At 47.1% G+C, this 12436-nt stretch overlaps 1 protein-coding gene across 2 annotated transcripts in view; it reads left to right on the top strand.

The window, feature by feature from the left end:
• LOC111160800 (SUMO1 activating enzyme subunit 1) overlaps window positions 1-12436 on the top strand; it is an 83898-nt gene that overhangs the window by 58129 nt on the left and 13333 nt on the right. Inside the window, exon 7 of one of the 2 annotated variants that reach the window (XM_022524152.1) lies at window positions 6994-7138. The exons of the other annotated variant lie outside the window; for it this stretch is intronic. Within the exon in view, the coding sequence (XP_022379860.1) occupies window positions 6994-7138 (145 nt within the window). The remainder of the gene's footprint in view (window positions 1-6993; window positions 7139-12436) is intronic. 2 annotated transcript variants of the gene reach the window in all.

The following is a 12436-nucleotide window of genomic DNA, read 5'->3' as shown; positions in this document are numbered from 1 at the left end:
TGGAAGGGAGGGGCAGAGGGAAAGAATCTTTCAAGCAGACTCCCTGCCAAGTGAGGAGGCTGACAGGAGGCTTGATCCCACAAATCAGGAGATGGTGGCCTGAGCAGAAACCAAGAGTCGGACGCCTAACCAGCTGAGCCACCCAGGTGCCCCTGACTAAAACCTGCTTAAATGTAATTTTAATAGATGAGTAATATTCCAACCTGTCAATATGTTTTATGTAACCATCCTACTATCTGATGTGAGATTATTTCCAGATTTTCTGTGATATAAATAACACGGCAGGGACCATTTATATATAATTCAATCACTGGCCAAGGGGCATGAACCTTTGTAAAGATCCTCTGTACCACATTTTCTTATGGTTTACTGAGCATTTACCCTCCCACCAGAGCTCTGTGACAGAGCAGTTCCCTTTGCCTTCTTGCTTAGGTGAGTAATCTTGGCCTTTAATTTGGTAGGCAAAACCCGGCATCTTGTTTTCAGGTCACTTCTGAGAAATAGCACTCCCCCCTCGCCCCCCGTCCGTAACTTCCATGCGGCTGCTTCAAATTCTTTTCAGAAGAGAGTGAAATGTAAATAACATGAGACAGCTTTCTTGTTCTGTTTTGAGCTGTTTTGTGGTGAGGTCCCACACCAGGTTTCACTGGAGAGGTGAAAGGGTGGCCAGGGCTTGGAGCTCAGAGGGGGCATTTCAGAGCGAGTCCTTGGGGAGGCCATTGTAGTGGTGAGGCTCTCTGGAGAGTGAGATCAAAGTAGTGTGTGGCCATGGTGACAAGACTTATGAGCGTGACCTCTGTGGATGGCTGGACCTGGGACTGTCTGGGTCACTTCTGGGTCCCCAGCACAACTCAGTACTGGGTGGGGGTGGAGTGCGGATGCTCAGGAAGTGTTTGTGGATGGAAAAATGAATGAATGAATGAATACATGCACACACCTCCTTGTAAGTTTCTGTGGTTAAAGAGTGAGGTACAAGAAGGGGCAGGTAATGTGGAACTGAGCTGAGCAGATGACCAGGCACCTCAAAAGGCAGGAGGCTGTGAGAGTCTAACTCACAGTGACTTCCCCTAAAACATCACTGGCTTCCCCAACCCAGCTTTGTCCCTTCTTTGAGCTTCATGCCTGCGGGCTGGCTTTTCTGCACCTTTAGCCCTCAGATAGGCCTTGAAAGCCAGATTTCATCTCCTTTCTCTCATGAGGACACATGTGGTGCATTGTGTATGGTTTTTTGTTTCTTGCTGGACTTTCCAGATCTGCCATGTTTGTAAGGAACAGATCCATCTTGGGTATGTTGAAAACTCTATTCGATTCTCTTAATAGAAGAGCAGGCCTGTTTAGGATGGGTGAGGATCCTGTGTAGTTGTTGGGAGCCCTCCTCCCCACTCAAGTGTGACCGCTTCCCATCCTTTGCCAAACATTGCAGCTTCCCACGGAGTGGAGATTTTCTGAGTGCCCACTATAGGGCACGCCCTGTGCTGGGCATTAAGTAGAGAATAGTGAACAAAGAGGATACGGTTTCTGTCCCACGAGCACAAAAATCCAGCTGAGGAGACAAATTCGGTCCTTGTACAAGTGAATTTACACGAATGACTGTAAAATCACATCCTGAGATCCAGGCATTGGAGGAAAGCGGGTAGGGGATGTGCCGCGGACCAGGATTGCTCAGAGCCGAGTCCCTGTAGTCCTCAGAGCGCACAGCTGAGTTAGTGAGGGTGGTGGAGTCAAGTGGGGAATTTCGGCACAAAGTCTGTCCCGTTTCTCTGAGGGCGTGCAAGCTGGGCTTACGGCGATTGTGGAGGAGCGGGGGTCCTGGAGCGCTGTCATTTACGCCGTGCTCACGCTGCACCCGGCACTGTCCCTGCTGCTTTACGGAGACTGCTTACTTCACTGAGTCCTTAAAACCTGTAAGGGAAGTGCTCTTACGATTCCCATTTTACAGAGGCGGCTCAAGGGTGTTGTGACATGCCCAAAGTCACAGTAAGTGGGAAAATTGGGATCCAGCCCAGGCAGTCTGGCTCCAGCGCGCTGTGGTCCCTACTGCTGCTGCCTGGCAATTCCAAAACCCCCTTGGCTCTGAGGAGCAGCATGTGGATGTGCCGGGGTGAGAGTGTGCCCAGGGTCAGTGTTCAGGCCTGGTGGCCAGTGGGGACGAATGAGCTGGTTCCACCCAGTGAGACCACCCCGTTCCATCCAGTGATGCTCTCAGAGTGCCTTTGCTGGTTCCCAGCTTTTGTTACTCTGTATGTGGTTTTGTCACCTTCCCTGAATGCTCTGAGAGAGCAGAGGATGTGTTTTGCTTTCCCCCTGTGCAGCTCAGGGCCTGGCACAATCGGTGCTCATTATTTACTTATGTATTTATTGTTATCGAGATGTACTTGATCTATAACACTGTATTTCAGGTTACAACATGATGATTTGATATTTGTATGCACTGTGAAATCATCACAATAATTCTAGTTATTACCATCCTTGTTATGTTTTTATTGGGAAGAGCAGTTGATCAAACTTGAGACCTCATGTTTTGGCTTAAAAGACAGGCTGTGGGGAGTGGGGGTGCCTGGGTGGCTTGGTCGTGTTTAGGATCTGACTTAATTTCGGCTCAGGTCATGATCTCAGGGTTGTGAGATCGAGCCCTGTTCAGTGCAGAGTCTGTTTAAGACTCTCCCTCTGCCCCTCCATCTGCTTGAGCACTAGTGCTCTGTCACTTTCTCAGTAAATAAGAAGATAAACACAATCTTTAAAAAAAGGGGGGGTGCGTATGGTAGGAGGATGACTTTTCTTTTTTTCTTTTTCTCTTTCTCTCTCCCTTTCTCCATTTCTCCCTTTCTCTCTTCTTTCTTCCTTTCCTTTTCCTTCCTTCCTTCCTTCCTTTTTCTCTTCTCTCCCTTTCCTTTCTTTTTTATATGTGAGCCAGGAGTCCAGCCGATTTTCAGGCCATTCTCAGAGATAATGAGTCTCCACTGAGTGAGGCAGCTTGGGGGGACGGGTCTGTGGGAGGCTGGAGAGGACCAGAGAGATTGGAGCAGGGGTGTCAGGTACAGAGAAGCTTTTAGGTGTCAGGCATAGGAGGTTGTTATGTAGATTTGGTTTTCTACCCCCTCACTTGAGCTATTTTGGGGGACAGCAATTGATTTAGGGCTAATTTGGAACATTAACTTCATTTTCGCCCCTATAAATTGGGGGGGCTTATTGATCATGCTAAATATAATTCTGTTTAATGTAGTAGAAATTTGTAGAAAGAAATACAGTGATTAATAGTACTGCTTTCCAGATTTCTGTTACAACACAAATCTGATACTCTGATTCAGTTTAAATTTGAATTTGAATGTTAATTTCTTTTTATCAAAATGGTAGTATATTCACATGTACATAGTTTTTTCTTCTAAGAAATGAAAAGGTGCTTGGTTTCTCCTTTTTGAAGTTTGCCTTTTTCTATTACACGGGCAAGTCCTGAACTTGGGCAGAGACACTAGCCTATCATCTGTAGCGATGAATGTCATTCCCCCAGACTTTAACAACCTGAGTTAATTAAAAGGTTCAGATGAAGTTAATCAAGTTTGGAACTCTAATTTTGTGCAGTGTTTTGATATGATGCGATGAGTCATCTTTTGGCAGAGCAGCTCTCCATCCCTGACAATATTTGATCTTAATAGAACAGTTTTATAATCTGGAAACGGGTGAGGAGGTGCACTTCAGGAGTGCAGAGTCAACAGTGGTGTGTGTGTGTGTGTGTGTGTGTGTGTGTGTGTGTGTCTGTCTGTCTGTTTGGGAGGGGTGAAAAGCAGAACAAAGAGGAGAATTTAATAAGCAAGAGCTTGTTAGGGGATAGGGTCAGTTCTGGGGCTGCTGCCTGTCCGGGACATGGGCTTCTCCCTGTCCTCCCCAGCCCTGCTGACTGGAGTGCTGACATTTGAAAAAGAGTGAAAAATACAGCTTCTGTTTGCTTTGCTGCAAGTAAGTGGCCGGACTGACTGGCCCCCTTCCCGGAGGCCCTGAGAGGACTTCAGATGTGGTCAGCGAGGTATCTGGACGGTGCCAGCCTGCCGGCCCTCAGCCAGGCGGCCTGCACCAGGGCTAGGCAAGGGGCCCAGAGCAACAGCAGGGCCAGCTGCTGGCTGCCTTTGCTCTCCTCCTCCTCGTGCCGTCTTCTTTCTTTGCGGGGTAGAGCTGCTCTTCCACTCTGAAGATTGATGGGCCAGGTTTTGTATGGCCTCTGCCTCCACTTCTCACCACAGCGAACTAGCAACTTGAAACGAATGGACCAGTTGGGAGAGGGCGGGGCCCATCTGGAAAATGCATCTCACAAAAATGTGGTTGAATAGGAGTCCTCCTGAGGTCAGGGGCAGGGAGCCAGACCACTTAGAATCCTTGGGCCTGCGTTCCTGATTGTCCTAACATTTCTCCTGGATTCGATTAGGGTTAAGAAACACAGATTCTGAAGCCAGATCTGAGTTGGCATTTCTGCCCCACTGCTGATTACTGACGGTCACATTGACCAAGCCACTGCGTCTCTTTGAACTTCAGCTTCTTCATCAATGCAGCAGGGAGCATAATACCTACCTACCGGGTCATTGAGGATGAGCGTTAATGCCCATTAGAATAGTGCCTGGCACATCGTAGGCACTGTTTGTTTTCCGATTATTATAATGGTTTGAGCTTTGTTCCAAGAGCTGTATTTTTTAACCAAAAGATGAAAAGCTTTGTGGCGGAGCTGAAAAAATGATCCCCTCTCCTCCGTACCTCGTGACAGTTGGTGCTTCTGTTGCAGTGACACAGAAAGGAGAGGATCACATAGGAGGTGGCCTCGCGCAGTTCCCACACAGTTGCCACCGGGCCTTGGGGTGTGCAGTGCGAGTAGCTTGCCCTTGGCATTGCCTCCGTCATTGCTCGGGAGACACTGATACTCATTCTGGGTCTGTCCTTGTGTATTCTCGGGAGTGATTGACAGGAATAGCGAAGACATTCGATACAGTCCACTCGGAGTATCTTCTCTTTTGGGCCTGACCAGCAGATTTCCAGATTCCTTTGTCTTCACAGAACATTGTTGAAAAAGAGTCCTGGTCTAAAATCTTTTCTCTGCCCTGCCCCCAAATGCTTATTACTTGATCGCATTTATTTCCTCCAGATTGGAATCCCAGCAACACGTCTGCTGAATTAGAAGTGAGGCTTAGGTGACAGCGGTTTGGTCTTAGCCAGCATCCAAATGGTCATTAGCTCTGAGTTGGCTGCCAAGTGGTCCAGTAGCTTTGAAGATTCTAGGAGCTGTGTCTTTTTTTTTTTTTTCTTTCTTTTTTTAAAGATTGTGGTTATTTGAGAGAGAGAGCACGGGGAATGGGGAGGAACAGAGGGAGAGGGACAGACAGCCTCCACACTGAGTGCAGAGCCCCACATGATCTCGATCCCATGACCCGAGTTGAAATCAAGAGTTGGACACTCAACTGACTGAGCCACCCACGTGCCCTGGAGCTGTGTTCTGAAAAAGAGGGAAATTGGGGCGCCTGGGGAACTCAGTCAATAAGCGTCTGCCTTTGGCTCAGGTCGTGATCCCAGAGTCCTGGGATCGAGCCTTGCATCGGGCTCTCTGCTCAGCAGGAAGCCTGCTTCTCCTTCTCCCACTCCCTCTGCCTGTGTTCCCTCTCTCGCTGTGTCTCTGTCAAATAAATAAATGAAATCTTAAAGAAGAAAAAGAAAACAAGGAGAAGGATGGATTCCTTAGTCCAGGGTGGCTTCCAAATCCTTGAATTTTTAAAGAGCCTCGTAGCAGTTAGATCATTTTCCAGTCCACCTTAATTTTTAGGGAGGAGCCCCTTGTACGGATAGAGAGTATAATTTGTTGAACAAGTTCACTTTTCCAGTCAGCAGTTCTCGATAAGACTTGAAAGGAAGCACTTCTTAAACTAGGAAGCCCCTTCGGGGCCTGAGCTGCTGTCCCAGAACACTAGGCCCCATCTCTGTCCACCCGCACTCGAAGCGGCAGTGTCATGGGGGGCGGGGGGCATTGCCCTAGAGATGGGGCTCCAGGCCGGCTGTGTGCCACCTTGGGGAGCTTGCAGGGAATAAGGACACCATGCGCCCAGCATGCAATGAACATCTTGGACAAGGTGTGGTGGCAGTAGAAGGTGCTGGTATTTCAATCAGTCTTAGGCTCCTGCCTCTCTTTTTGTTGGGGTTAAAAATTCAGACCCTGTTAGGCTCTCATTACACAGTAGCTCTGATTTGCTGCCATCATCTGAACCTTTCCTCTGGTTCACAATCAAAATTAAACATTCGTTTTTAGAGGTTGACATAATTATTGTACCGAGGGAGGTTTTGTTTGTAATGACCTGCCTGTCTGATGAGTCTGAGCATTTGGCTGACCTGGCTGAAGCAGCCCTTTGAACTGATGCCTAGAACGCATGCCTCCCGATCCTGACCTGTCTTGTGGGTCATAATTGGGTCTTTTCCCTCTGCTTGAGGCGTCTCCCCTACTTCCCTGCCCCCATAGTCACACATACTCGACCCAGTTACTACTTCCTTTGGGAGTCCTTGCCTGACACTACCCCACCGAGGACATCAGATCCTTTTGTTACACTATTGTGGCACTTGTCACAGTAATTCTAGTTAGTTTTGTGATTTTTGATTGTTGCTCTGTGTTTGTGAATAAATGAAAGTAGATTATCTTTCACTTGGCCCTCATTTTAATTAATGTACCACTTTCTCAGTATCCGTAACCATTTGTTAATGAGAAGACTTGGTTTTGGGGCGCGTGGGTGGCTTGGTTGGCTGAGTGTCAGACTCTTTGATTTCAGCTTGGGTCATGATTTCAGGGTCAGGGGATCGGGCCCCACGTTGGGCTCTACACTCAGCATGGAGCCTGCGTCTCTCTTTCCCTCTGCTCTTCCCCCCGCGCTTGCTCTTGTTCTCTTTCTCTCTCTCAAATAAACAGAATCTTTAAAAAAAAGAAAGAAAGAAAGAAAGACTTGGTTTTTAACCTGTCTCCTTTGCCTTTCTTAGTGCTCCTGAAGTTCCGCACAGATAAAGGGAGAGATCCTAGTTCTGATACCTTTGGGGAAGATTCGGAGTTGCTGCTCCAGATTCGAAACGACGTGCTTGACTCCCTGGGTGTTAGTCCTGACCTGCTTCCCGAAGACTTCGTCAGGTTAGTCTTGGTGTTTACCGCAGGTTAGCCTGGATTGATAAATGTCTGCTTTCAGAGTTTGCCTTAATTTGCGCAGATCCCTTATTAGGAACGAAAGTCCCGAGGAGAGCCTCCTTCGCCGCATTCTGCCTACCCGCGTTGATCTCCGGTACAGCACCATATGTGAAACCGGAAGAGAGGTTACCTTTTGTCATAGATCATTTATACTCACATGGCTGAAAGTTCAAGATGATGTGACATCCACATACACTCTCTCTACCTTTCTCTTTTCACTTTGCATAATCTTTTAGGACTGTTTCCAGATCAGTACCTAGATTCCTCCTCTGTGCCTGCTGCTCTGTGGTGTTTCAGCACGGGAGCATGGCGGTTTATTGAACCTGTCCCGTACTGACTCCGGTGGTGGCCAGGCTTCTGTTACCACATAGTGCGGGGCCTTGTACGTATCATTTTGTAGGTGTGCAGGTACAGCTGCAGGATCCGTCTCTGGAAAGGGAGTGGCTGGGTCAGAAGATTGTGGTTTTATCAGTTGGTAGATATGACCCCATTGCCCTCCATGATCACTTAACCAGTTTCTGCCATCAGCAGCAAGCGCATCCATGCTCCCGGCATCCACGCCCTTGGATCCTGGGATGCCTTCGCCCTAGGCGACCAGTCTTTTGCTCTCCTACTCGGCGGGTTTAGGATTTAATAGGAGAGGTCCAGATGGTGACTGTGTCAGGAACCCATTTCCAGGCAGTTCTGGGATCCTGTCGCTCTCATTCTTTCAGTGTCTTTGGGAGGAGGGTCTGGAAGGCCTCCAGCTGGAGGCGCTAGTGATGGCAGCTGGACTGAGTTTATTGAGCAATAGTTATGTCCCGGGCATTGTGGTGGTTCTCTTCTGGACGTGGTCTCCTTCACAGCAACCCATTTTACAGGTGAGGAAAAGTTAAGTCAAAGCTTGGAGAAGGGGACACCTGGGGGACTCAGGCAATTAAGTGTCTGCCTTCAGCTCAGGTCCTGGTCTCAGGGTCCTGGGATCGAGCCCCACATTGGGCTCCCTGCTCGGTGGGAGCCTGCTTCTCCCTCTCCCACACCTCTGCTTGTATTCCTCTCTGGCTGTCTTTCTGCCAAATAAATGGGTAAAATTAAAAAAAAAAAAAAGATTTTCTTTATTATTTGAGAGCATGAGGAGGGAAGGGGCAGAGGCAGAGGACAGGCGGACTCTCTACTGTCCCTACTGAGCAGGCAGCCCGACGTGGGGCTTGATCCAGGACCCCAAGATCATGACCTGAGGATAAGGCAGATGCTTAACTGACTGAGCCAGGCAGGCACCCCCTGTACCACCACATTTAACTGTCAAATTCATCCCTTAATTACACATTATTATTATTATTATTAAATTGTTACTGTTTTCCCGTTAGTTAAATGAAGACACTGACGCTCAGAAAGATATTATCACTTACCCAAGGTTTTATTATATAGTCAACTATGTATATACACATACACATATATAGTATATAGTGATAGAGGTCACACCCAGGTCTTACCACACTGCTGCCTTGGTTTCTTTTCAACAGTGAAGTAAGTCAGGGTCCCTTCTGTTCCTAGTCCCTATTTAACTTTACTTGTGTCTGGGAACCTTATTTATTTATTTATTTATTTATTTGACAGAGAGAGAGAGAGAGCGAGACAGTGAGAGAGGGAACATAAGCAGGGGGAGTGGGAGAGGGAGAAGCAGGCGCAGGGAGCCCGATGCAATGCTCCATCCCAGGACCCTGAGATCATGACCTGAGCAGAAGGCAGACGCTCAATGACTGAGCCACCCAGGCACCCCAGGGGAATCTCATTTAGACCCTACCAAAGCCCAGCCAGCATAGGCCCAGCCGTGGGCCTTGAACCACCTGCCAAGCCATCAGACAAAAAGAGGCAGCTGTTCACAGTATACTTTTTAAGTTGGCACTGTGCGGTCAGGGGCTGAGACGCTGCAGGCTGCAGTGGGGTCCCCAGACGCTGCAGGCTGCAGTGGGGTCCCCGTCTCCTGCTAACAGCCAGACATGCGTCTGTTGGTGGAGGAAGAATGTGTGTGAGAAGCAAGTGGTGTCGGCTCTGCGCTTCATGGCGGGAGGCGGGGCTAGGCCACAGGCTTGCCCGGTGCCGGGTGCCCGGCTGTGAGTATGCAGTTTCGTGAACTAATTTGGGCACCTTGAGTGAAGAACGGCTTGCTTGTGGACTGCAGGCCTCGCCTCCCCAGAAGGAAAAAGCCGGAGCCTAACTAGCTTCTGGCTGGTTTTCTCTCCAGAGTGTTCTCTCTGCCGCCTCTCAGCAGAAACCACTTTCCATTGTCCAGGCCCTCGTGCGCTCAGGCGCTTCCTCTCTGTTGCCCTGTAAGTAAGAGGTGTTTGGCGGCCTCGTGGAGTGTCTGTGGATAGATAGGTGGAGATGAGGCCTGAGATGGGCCCGGGATGCTGGCAAGGAAATGAGCCGCCGTCTGGCAGCTGAGCTCCCCTCACGAATTGCCGGCGGCCGGCTCTGAGCAGGGTGTGCCCACTTGAATCTGGAAAGCTGTGCACAAGCCTTCTTTCCTCTCATCTGTCTGTGCTTTCAGACACTGTCCTTTATGTCAGGTCATTTTTTCTCTTTCAGAAAGTTTTATTGCTTTTCTGATTATGAAAGTAACAGTTTGGGAGCGCCTGGGTGCCTCAGTTGAGCGTCTGCCTTTGGCTCAGGTCATAATGCCAGGGTCCTGGGATGGAGCCCCACATCAGTCTTCCTGCTCCATGGGAGTCTGTCTGCCTCTCCCTCTCCTACTTCCCCTGCTTGTGTTCCTTCTCTCACTGTCTCTCTCTCTCTCTGTCAAATAAATAAAACCTTAAAAAAAAAAAAAAGGGAAAAAGAAAGTAACAGTTGCCCATTTCCAGAAAGTGTTAAAAGAACAGCATCATTCATAGTCCCGCCGCTGAGACATGGCCACTGGTGATGTGTCAGGGTTTATCTCAGAGGCTTCTCTCTTTACTTTTTTTTTTTTTAAGATTTTTTAATTTAATTTAATCTATTTATTTGACAGAGAAAGAGATCACAAGTAGGCAAAGAGGCAGGCAGAGAGAGAGGGGAAAGTAGGCTCCCCGCCGAGCAGAGAGCCCGATGCAGGGCTCAATCCCAGGACCCTGAGATCATGACCCGAGCTGAAGGCAGTCAACCCACTGAGCCACCCAGGTGCCCCTCTATTTACTATTTATTCATATATTTTTTTCTCTTTTTAAAAATACCAAAATGAGATCATGCTTAATATATGATAGCCTTATTTTTTTCGGCATATCATGGGCCTGTTTGCAGCAAACACATAGATCGATAGCCTCACTGGTGCTTCTTGTCTCACTGTGGGATAGCTGGTAATTTACTTAACCATTATGTTGGTGGGTGTTTAAGTTGTAGATACTTTGTCACTATTATAAACATTCATAATTTGTATATGTAATATAACTTTTATTTAATTTTTTTAATTTGGCAAAATATACACAATATAAAATGTACCATTTTAACCTTTTTTTTTTCTTTTCTTTTTTAATTTTTAAGTAATCTCCATACCCAGTGTGGGGTTCAAATTTACAACCACAAGGTTAAGAGTCTCATGCTCTGCCCCCTGAGCCAGACAGGCGCCCCCCTTTAAACATTTTTTTTTTTTTTGAGGTTTATTTATTTTAGAGGGAGAGCCTGGGGGGAGGGGCAGAGGGCGAGAGAGAGAGTCCTGAAGCCTACTCTCCACTGAGCACAGAGCCCAGAGCAGGGCTCAGTCTCACCACCTGGAGACTCTGACCCGAGCTGAAACCAACAATTGGCTGCTTAACTGACTGAGCCGCCCAGGCGCTCCAGACCATTCTTAAATGTGCATTCGAGGGCACCTGGCTGGTTTAGTTGGTGGAGTGATCTCGGGGTTGTGAATTTGAGCCCCACATTGAGTACAGAGATTACTTAAAAATAAAATCTTAAAGGGGCGCCTGGTGGCTCAGTGAATTAAAACCTTTGCCTTCGGCTCAGATCATGATCCCAGGGTCCTGGGATCGAGCCCTGCATCGGGCTCTTTGCTCAGCAGGGAGCCTGCTTCCTCCTACCCCCATATGCCTGCCTCTCTGCCTACTTGTGATCTCTCCTTGTCACATAAATAAGTAAAATCTTTTTTAAAAATGTTCAATTCATCAGCATTAAGTTTATTCACATTGTTGTGCAGATATTACTACTCTCCATTTCCAGAACTTTTTCATCATCCTAAACTGAAAATCTTTGCCCATTAAACAATAACTTCCCATTCTGCCTTCCCCCAGCCTCTGGTAATTACCTCTGTTCTGCTTTCTGTCTCTATGAATTTAATTAGTCTAGGTATTTCATGTAAGCAGAATCCTACCATATTTATCCTTTTGTGAAGTTACTGGTTTTTTAAATTACAGAAATAGTATGCATGTTATGGAAAATCTGATATAGTACCAAATAAATTCAGAGATGAAAATTACTCATAATTCTATTACCCAGGGAAAACCACTGACCCTTTGTTATTATATCTTCTTACACATTTTCTTAGCATATATAAAGTCAACAAAATCCTTTGCAGATTTTTTTTAAAGACCCATAGTCGTTCACAAGGGTGTTGCGAAAAGGTGCATTCTTTTTAGGAAGCAGTTTGGACATACGTATCAGGAGTCGTTACAGTGTTCTCTCTTGGGCCCAGTCGTTCTCCTTGATAATGAGACTATACCCTGAAGAAATAATGTGAACCAAGTATTTCTGGTACAGAGGATATTCATGGGCCGTGTGGGGTGACTCAGCAGTTAAGCGTTTGACTCTTGATCTTAGCTCAGGGCTTGATCTCAGAGTCGTGAGTTTGAGTCCTGCGTGGGGCTCCATGCTGGTGTGTAGCTAAATAAATAAGATATTTATTATCCTATTTAAAAACGAAATTGGAAAGGCATTAAAGAGTTAATGACACAGAACAGTGCACAGATAAATGTTTATTCTGAAAAGTGCCAAGCATACAGAAAAATAAAACGAATCAGACAGTAGTGAATACACTCAGCTAGCTTCAGTTGTTAATATGTTGCTTTTTCTTCCAGGGGAAGGGTCGCACTGATGACGTGATGCTTAAGGACGCATCCAAGTCCATCAGTTGCATTTGGTTCTGACTCTTCGTCTAGGAGCTGGCACACTACAGCTTGCCGCCTGGTTTTGTAAATAAAGTTTTACTCCACACCTACTCATTATGTATTATCTGTGACAGCTTTTGTAGAGTTTTTACAACTCTTTAAAGATTTTTTTGATTTTTTTTTTTTT

This window comes from Enhydra lutris, unplaced genomic scaffold, assembly GCF_002288905.1.
Source record: "Enhydra lutris kenyoni isolate GAN:26980312 unplaced genomic scaffold, ASM228890v2 scaffoldscaffold77, whole genome shotgun sequence".
Lineage (NCBI taxonomy): Eukaryota > Metazoa > Chordata > Mammalia > Carnivora > Mustelidae > Enhydra > Enhydra lutris.
Note: the sequence above shows the minus strand (reverse complement) of the source record. Positions and strands in the feature narration are given on the sequence as shown.